The sequence below is a fragment of the Magnolia sinica genome, chromosome 2 (assembly GCF_029962835.1).
Source record: "Magnolia sinica isolate HGM2019 chromosome 2, MsV1, whole genome shotgun sequence".
In the NCBI taxonomy this organism is placed as follows: Eukaryota; Viridiplantae; Streptophyta; class Magnoliopsida; order Magnoliales; family Magnoliaceae; genus Magnolia; species Magnolia sinica.
In genome coordinates, this window is record NC_080574.1 from 128,820,274 (window position 1) to 128,829,987 (window position 9,714).

The following is a 9,714-nucleotide window of genomic DNA, read 5'->3' on the forward strand; positions in this document are numbered from 1 at the left end:
GGTTCACTGTGTTACTAGTATTGCATTCAACCCATGCATCAGGTGTACCCCACCATGATGATAAGATGCATTAAAATTTCGGCTGTCCAATAATTAGGTGGGCTGCACTATAGAAATAATTGACACCCACTCAAAAACTTCGAAATTCAATTGTGGCCCACATGATGGTAGTCTAGCCAAAATTTCATGGAATGACCCGTCTTAACAGGTTGGCTGCCATACACACACCATGGTGGTCCACACACAACCATTGTAGTATAAGTTTAGTCTAACAAGGACTTGCAAAGATACAGACATCACATAAACTTAGGAAAATGACACCAATTCATCAACTAAAGATGCATGTGATGCACAAGACAATCAAGTCTGGTATGTTTTGGACCATCCAGTTAGTCTGTTTGAAAACACCCATTGATGAAGACTGTGGGACCACCCATGCCCACATGGGTGAGTCCCACCATGTTATCATTGGGACCATGCTACCAATGTGGACACACATCTTTTTTCTAAGGTGCCAATGTGACACACCATGGGAATGCAAGTCCACATCAAATAAGAAAGGTGAGTTATTTGATGCTCTGTCAGAGTACATTGCTTGATGCACAAGCAACAGCCCAAATCTGATTGGTTGAATAATCTTAATCTCTTAATAATTGGTGGACAGTTGTTTGTTGAAATAGAACCATTGGAATTTTTTTCTAAACCACCCAATTAATGTTCACCAATCTGACGTGGTCAGGAAATCGAATAAACCTAACTTTTGGTACATGACACATCTAAAGTGGGACCATAATGTGGACAGTTCAGTTTAATTACTTCAATGCCGTGCTTGCAGGTAATAGGTAACTTCTAAGTGCCTGTGTATCATACATCATACTCTGCTAGAGTATCATAGTCTACCTTAAAAAAGGGGTCAAAAAGAATTTTTATTTTATTTTTTATTTTTTACGGCAAAAGTCCTCTTGGGATTTAGATTCTACCAAATCTTTTTCAGAAGTAGAAACTACATTATTAACCACTCTCTAATTTTTCTTTACAATTAATCAAGTTTGAGAGTTGGGGCTTACATGGTATGTGTCGCACATCCAATCCGTCCACCAGATGCACACCAACATTATTACTAGACGAACCTGGTTGATCTAATAATAAGGTAAGCTAATCTATAAACAATAATCTACACCATTCAAACAATCCCAATTCAAGTATAGCCCATCTGATTATCTGGTCAGTTTGATATTTTGTTTATATTATCACCCTCGTATGGATACATTGGACGGCCTAGATGTTCTACACTTACTACTTTCTTTATATTTAAAGAAAATAAATGAGGGTATTTTTGTAATTTCATCCGTCAACCCTGGCATTATTTTCTAAAATATAGATTCTTGGGGAATTTTGTGGTAAAAATAAATAAATAAATAAAATAAAATAAAGAAGAAGTAGATGACGGTCCATCAGGTAAGTGAAATTGCTTCCTTAAAAATAATAAAAAATGAAAAATTTACAGGACTCAGGTAGCAGCAACTTCTAGTCTGAGCCGAGTGGGTAGGTTAAACCAACAAAGCCGCACCTAACCTCGTACCAAGCCAAGCCCCTTAGAACCGAATCCAAGCCCATCCCAGCCGTCGATCAGATCTAGATAAGCGGAGCATAGTTCGTTCTCACGATGCAGATGGTGCAAGGCTCAGATGCAAATCCAACCCCATCGGATCATCAGGATCGGGTCCACCATCGCCACCGTTGCCACGGAATCTACTCATCGGTGGGACCGCAGCGTGTGGACGGATGATGGAATTCGAGGCCACGTGATCATGGACGAAGGAAAACGTTGAAGTGGGCCCGTGCCATCCATGAGAGACTTGGAATGGTGGGCCCGCCCGGGAGACGTAGACCCAAGAAGGAGATTGGGGGGGTGGGGCCGGGACGACGACCGGACCAGCCGGTGAAAGGAGGTGAGGTGGGTGTGCGAATGCGGATATGAGGGGATTGCGAGCGTAAGCAGGGGAGTGTCGACCGGCTTGCAGCTGCGCGCGCTTGAGTTGCTGGCGCTCCTTCTTGTGCGCGTTCTGGTGTCCGCCGAGCGCTTGGGAATTCGCGAATTCCCTGCAGCAGTACTGACACTCGTACTTCCGGCTGTCGGCGGTGGCAGGTAGGGTGCCGGGTTCTGATAACACAGTTGGCTTTTTGCCGGAATCTGCCTCGTCGTCTTCTGACACGTGGAAGCCGAAGAGCTTTAGACGTGTGGTGTTGGTGGGCTTTGGCGCGCACTGAATTTCACCCATTGAAAGATAGAGACAGATAAGAGCGAGCGGGCGAGAGAGAGATCAGAAGAGCTTGAAAGAAAACGTTTGAATGTCTTCTCTTTTATAAGAGAACGAGGGAGAGAGAGAGAGAGAGAGAGAGAGAGAGAGAGAGATCAGAAGAGCATGAAATGGGTGTAAGTGAAAGTTTGCATGTGTGCTTTTTTATAGGAGAGAGAGAGAGAGAGAGAGAGAGAGAGAGAGAGAGGTAGTTGGTCTAAGACATGCCAAAGGCGAGAAAATGCTTTCGAGAGCAAAACCCAAAGCACTTGGATTGAGTTTGCCTTGGCATTTTTCTATGAAAGGGGTTATATAATCCTCAGACCCGAGGACATGCATGGTATCCTCTGGTCTTGAGTTTATCTAGTGGGGCGGTTGTTTAATCATCCACACCGTTAAATCATGGCCCAACCGTTGATACACCCCCAGATTCCACAATCCCACTCATCCAATTTGACCGTTCTTGATCAGTTCTCTCCATTGAGTTGAACAGTTAGGATTGTCTCATCAAGATTTTTTTGGGGAGGAGTACTAGTCCATCCACAGTGGTTGTAACAGATCAACGGTCTACATCACCAATCGATGGACCCCACTTGTTGGATCATTGATTTACAGGGTACAAAAAATTACAAAAGTAACCTTAGTTGCTTTGGTAGGTAATTAGATCCGGTGTTAGATATCTTGTTTTTATTCCTTAGGTAATATCTACTTATTTAGTACACCTGGCATGCACATATGAGATCCAGACCATCCATTTTAGTGGACCTTATCATGGATGAGTTGTCGTGAAAAGCCACAATGGTGTCATGATTCCAACCACTTAGAAGACATTTTCTTATCAAATATCAATTCCAAACCACTTGCTTTTAGTTCTCCCACTGGACCGTGATGAACGGCGGATAGGTGAGGATTAAGCATCAAAAGCCATTGGATGAAGAGTCTAGATCTTGTTTCAGGTGGGCCATCTTAATGTAAGATCGAGAGTATTGCAATTAATCTTTTCTCAGAAGTTAATGATAATGATAGTTGGTGAATGTCTTGGGCTTTTTCTCTTTACAATGATGGGTGAGTTCATGTAACCATGTGAGTGTTGTCTTCCAAGTTTAACTAGTGGACGATTGGGTTTTGGACACTCTTTTCTAAGAAACTACGTGGATGCCAGAAGACATTAGGGTTTACACCTTGGGTGGGAAAGACCTGGTTTGAAGTTTCCTTGTGCCATAGGTGATGTGGACCACCATAACTTCATTGGACTCTCCAAAGAGTTCTGGTTTCAAGTGGGGCCCGCTTTTTATCCCGACCCTACAAAAGTCCATGATTAATAAAATTCTGTCCACATGGGACTTTTAGTATCATATCTTGTCATTCTTGCCTAGTTAAATTCAAAAGGTATGGGCCTGTTTGATTATTAGTTTTATTTTTTCTGAATGACATTGTAAAGTAAGGAAGGTGGGCATTCTTATTATTTTCTAAGATTTATTTAAATAAGTACTAGAGGATATAAATCAAAAATCATATGCGTATGTAATAGAAGAGAAATAAATAAATTTATCATTATTATAATTTTTTTATTATTAAATTTTAATTGTTTTGATATTTTAAGCCTAAAACAAACAATGAAAGCATGTCATTATATTGTAGTCAAATATAAATAACATCATTAAAATACTAAATAATTTGTAACTATTGCTAATTTCTTTTTATTTAGGATTTGTTTGATTAGCTATAAATGCATGTAAACAATGATAAGTGAGTAAATAATTATGACAAATGCTTATTGCTTGGTTTAAAGTTTAAAATTTCATTAGGTAAATTGGGCAAAATTCAACCCCGAGAGCCCTACATGATGTATGTGCTACATCCATGCTGTCCATTCATTTTGTCAAATCATTTTAGGGCATGTGTTGAATGATGAGGAAGATTCAAAATGTGAGTGAACTACCTCATAAAACATAGTGGGAATTGAAAATACATGCCTTTCGATTTCTTTATTATTGTAAATACTAAAGCAAGTCATTGTTACTTATTTACTATTATTTACATGTATTTATGGTAAATTAAACAAACCCTAATTAAGGTAATTGAAAAAATAAGAACGCTTTGAATCATTATGTTTGAGGACATTCATGATTAAGGAAATACATCATAAAGAACTTTGAAAAAGTTGTTTAAACATGACAAATTACTATTGAAAAATGAAAATGTTAATGAGCAAAAGGTAAAAACCATCTCTCCAACAAATATTGGAATACGGATTATTAGATTTTTAAGGAAAATAAACGTCTTTTTTAAAAAAGAAAACAACGAGAGAGAGAGAGAGAGAGAGAGAGAGAGAGAGAGAGAGAGACCCATTTCAGCTTGGAAGTTACTACTTGCATGGTGCCCATGGCTCAGCAGAGTAGACTATTGGCCTGTTAGAGAATACAGTAAGCACTACCCAAACATTCCCAAATTAAAAAATTACAGCCATTATAAGCACTAACCAATACCATCACCTTTTTCAATATTGGGTGGACCGTTCTTGTTTTCTTCTCTTACAATCTATTTACAGGCCATAAATAGAATATGAGATTTTGAAGTATGTAGTCCACCCAAATAGCAACATTCCAACAGTTGTATACCCGAGCCATGGCCCCACCTGTCATGATTGAGAAAAACCATGTTTATTTGGGCAAAGATTCTGGGCCACGTATCATCATACCACCAACCGTCGTCCAAATCAAACAACAGGAACTGAAGATAGTAGGGGCATTTTGGTAATTTCATTGCATTTGATTTTCAATGCAAGCGATCCCAATGAAATCTACGAAGTCCGTGTCTCAGATGCGTATGTCTGCGGCTGCCAAACATGCCCACAGCTTCTCCATTCCTCTTTCCTTTTTCTTTTTTTTTTCTAAATGTTGGGAAATGATATTAACACCCACTCAATTGATCTTTTACACCCATTACACACAGCTTCGTGTTTGCTAAAATGGAAAATGGGTGCATCAAATCAAAATAAATGGGTGTATTAGCGGCGCCCATTTAATCTTCTCTGTCTTTTCTAAGCCGACAACACACAACTCAAAGTCAATGCATTCATGTGCAGAAATTCAAATTTCAACAAATTAACTAATGTGATCTTCATTTCATTTCAAATTTTCCTTGTGATGGCCGCATCGCCCTTAGCTCATTTTTTATTATTTTTATTTTTATTTTACAAAAGTATCTATCAGTAAGGAAATTGTTGTGGTCAGCATTGGATGTTTACATGAATCATAGTAGAATTTAATTTTTAAATGTTAAATTCTATTAGTTCTTAAATTTCTGTCAGTGACCATGAAACGTTTAAGAAAAACATAAAATACTACTTTCTAGAAGTAAAGTGTGCCAGAAAATTCACCCAAGTTTTTGCCATCGTCAATCTCTTAATATAAAAGGATTTTTATGATCTATCCCAAGTTTAGAAGGTTAAAGAACCGTGTTAACTCCTCTAGTACGGGCGAAAGGTTGACCAGATCCGTCCAGGAGGTGGACCATACACCCAAGGCATGTGCATGTGTAATATGAAAAAGGTAGGGATTTCTCACATTATTTGTTGTGCAGATGCCTCGTATAATAGAGCTCTGTCGGTCTGATAGACAATAGTAGAGTAGTGGACCTATGGTTTTGGTAGTCTGACCAACAGTGTGTTGTAGATTCGATTGACAATTTGTCTATTCGACTGACGGACTATGGTTTCGTTACACAATTTTATAGAAATCAAAATATTTAAGTCTAATTACGATTAAGGCTTGGTGATATAATTGTTTTTTATCTAAGGGCAAGAGTTTTACGAGATGAGAGAGTTATCTACACTTGTAAGGAATTAGGAAGAGATTTTCTCAAGGGGCTAGAGTTTTCTCATTGCAAGAGGAGATTTGGTGATTTTGTAATCAAATAAGATGAGCAGTGTAAACTCTAAGACGTACTTTTGATTATAATGGAGATTTTAGTTGCTTTGTGCCGTGGTTTTTTCCCATAAAAGTTTTCCATGTAAAATCCGTGTGTTTTGTGTTTGCTTGATTGTTTTGCTATTTGTTTGATTATTTTATTTTTATTAAATGTGCTCCGTCAAGCACACAAGTTAACGATGGTATTAGATCTGAATTTTTAATACCTATGATTGATCCGAATTTATTAGGTTTCAGGATTATAACAAAGTTATATAAAAGTCGAACTCGATTTATCACAACATTCTTCTATCTCTCCGCTCTTTGGCTCTCTCACATGTGATGTCCAGGACTTTTTCATCCATCCATTTTCTAAGATAGGATTTATATATAAAGAGGGGCCAAGATTTTAAAAGGTACACCATATCATGATGCTCCATCATCCTGCAGGTCTTCTATATCCTAATGCGAAGGAAGTCTATTTACCCCTTTAATCTATGCACCTCACATCAACAAACCCTAGCCATTACATGTCCATTAAATATGGTTTAAGACAAATCAATGATTAAAACTCAAAGTTAACTATTAAAAAACTATTATTAACTAATCAAAAGTCATAAATTTATTAATTAGCTTTTAAAACACATGATGGATGGTTCAAACCACTAGATAAGCCCACATACTAATGTCTCACACAAACCAAATGAATTTCATGTTGAATCGTATGGATTTTGATGATCCTGCCAAAACCATTCAACCACACCATTTTCAGTGGCCATGCAATAACCTTGTAAAGCAAGCTGAAGTCGTATCAACCTATCTCTATCCACATATCCTCAAGTCTAGGGATTTAAAAATTGGTGTAACAGTTCTTCTAATATGTGCATGATGGGTCTCCCACTCTAGTTATTTGCAAGTGATCATGTCAATGTAAGTGATCAAAAGCCTCATACAAAGTACCGTCAATTATACACTCATTTGGGGTGGAGTGAAGACACACATATACTAAGTTAGGCCCATTGGTGGCGAGTGTCTATCCTGAAACCAAGTTAGTCCCATCAGATAAAGATTACTATAATAGCCTAAATATCACAGACTTGTCATAGAACTTACATGATTATGCCAAGATATCGAGATCTATTGACCAAAACTCTTACCTTGTTAAGGGCTAGTATGTTAAGATTTAACATAGAGCTAAACCTTACTAACTTACAATAATGAGAAACAAGTTCCACACACATTAAGTAGGCAAATGAATAAATAAATAATGCATGAACAAAACTAAGTACAAGTGCAACCAAACATTAGCTTTCTAGGTTATAATTAACCCTAACATTTGGCTACCACACACTTTCATTCAATACATGTTTAAATATCACCAAACCCATGAAAATCAATGAAAACAGAAAAGGTTTTCCATTGATGCGATACTTGAGATATTTAAATAGCAAAGAAGAAGAGAAGACTTCATAAAACACTCATTGCACTTTTTCACGGTTTAAATTATCTAGCATAAATTAAATATTAAGTGTCTCTTGTCTCATAAATATGAGATTTTCATTTATTATCGAAATAAGATTATAAAAAAGTAATTCATATTTTAATAATATTCACTAAATTAATCATTACTTTTAGTTTTCTTTTTCCTTGAAATTCAAACATGGCCTTAATTTTAAATTCGATACTTCCCATTGTGTGCTAGACCAATAGCTCAAACACTGTTTTATGCAAGAAGCATTTTCAAGTGTGAATTCCTTTCACTATTCCGCACAATCAAGACCAGTCATGCGCTGCACGTTGTGATGAAAGTTCAGTACCCAAACATTAGTCACTGTAAAAATGTAGATACCTTGCACTAGCATTACATATCTTGACCATTTTGCCGCCGCAGAAATGTAGATACATTGCACTATCATTACATATCTTGACCATTTTGTCACGCCCGAATGCTTCTCTAAACATAGACTATGCAGCACTTGTACTAACAACCCCTTTATAAACAAATCAGCATACCATGTAGGTATTCATTTGAGCTTGACTTGAATGGAAAGAGAAAACAAGAGAGTAGAAATGAAATGGCTTACATTCCTCAGGAACTCAAGTGACCATAACTTTTTGAGGTGCCTCCCAAATTGACATGGACCAGACAATCCTAAGATGCCCATGCATGCACTTTGGCCATTTTTTGCTATTTTTGTACATATGAGACTTTTCTAAACGGTACAGATTTCTAAAATACTAGAGTTCTCTAGTGAATTTTGTAGCTATAGTGTAGATTACTGAAAGAATTCTACCGCATTCCTAGCTTTGTTGAATGATCGCCATGTGGCTTCATGTTAGCCATTAATGTAAAAAATCTAGAATGTTCCTAAGCCTGTCGGCAAGGAAATAAGTTGAAGCCATTTTTAGTGGAGCAATATGAGCCGATGATCAAGGATACTTGCTCTGACATGAATGAATACAGGGAGGGGACATTGATATTTTTAGACTGCTATGGTCAGATCATCAGTCTATATTGTCCATACGTTTATATGAAAAATTCACATTGACCAAAGAAGCTTTTCCTTGCCATCTTTGCCATACAAAATGGACAGTCTCGATGAAAGGACTGGTAATCATTACAAATGGTCCAGTTGATTAAGTCTAAAAAGTTTAGAAACACTTTCAATGGTATTGATGCAGGACAATTGACCACTTACTCTCGAACTTCCTCACCTCACTTTACATGGGTTCTACTTCACATGAGACTCTTGCTCTGATATCACTTTAGAGCAGGACAATTGATCACTTGCTCTAAAAGCCTGAACTGGTAAAAACTACCGAATTAATCCATTTATCTCATAGCTCAGGTGCCACATCGCATGGGTCAAGACCTCGGACTTCCTTATGGGACCCACTTCACATAGCTTCTGCTTCACACAAGTCACCCACCCCGAGTGTGTTCCTGCATCCCACAGGCTACTCCACTCCAGCCCGGTGTGAATGCCACTACATTAGGTATACTTCTCTAACTAACCATGCATATTAATTCATTAGATAACACAGCCATTCATCCATTGCTCGGCAATTATAAGATTGTAAAAAGAGGGGCCCTTGCTTCAAAGGCTAGAATCCTTCTATCACCATGAATTTTTTTTTTTAATGGTGGACCATGAACAGCCGGCCAAACATAAAGGAAGGATGGGATCATTGATTAGAGTATTAAGCATGAGTGTTTCCAAAGATATTACAAGGCTAATGGTTGGGAAGCCACTGTCATGGCTTTCAGTTTGTGGAAGTGGGACCATGACTCAATGACCTAAACAACTGATATTGTGGGCCCCACTGTGTATGGCAAATGCAACAAAAGTCAGCCCGAATTGAAGGATTCAAACCCATTGGTTAGTGAGATAAGTCCAATGTGACTCGTCCAACTCGACTTGGATTCAGTAATACACAATCCAGCTCAATACCATCAGTCACACCCGACTCCGATGAGTCCTGACTCGACTGGGTGCTGAAGG

At 38.0% G+C, this 9,714-nt stretch overlaps 1 protein-coding gene across 1 annotated transcript; it reads right to left on the bottom strand.

The window, feature by feature from the left end:
- Nucleotides 1-1,325: 1,325 nt before the first annotated feature.
- LOC131237624 (zinc finger protein GIS3-like) lies at nucleotides 1,326-2,566 on the bottom strand. Its single transcript, XM_058235503.1, has one exon. It carries the CDS (start codon nucleotides 2,280-2,282, stop codon nucleotides 1,662-1,664), a length of 621 nt encoding a protein of 206 aa, XP_058091486.1. The 5' UTR covers nucleotides 2,283-2,566; the 3' UTR covers nucleotides 1,326-1,661.
- Nucleotides 2,567-9,714: the final 7,148 nt, after the last annotated feature.

What these genes read in the sequence shown, in the direction of transcription:
- LOC131237624 (XM_058235503.1), bottom strand. Translation starts at nt 2,282, where the DNA reads ATGGGTGAAATTCAGTGCGCGCCAAAGCCCACCAACACCACACGTCTA.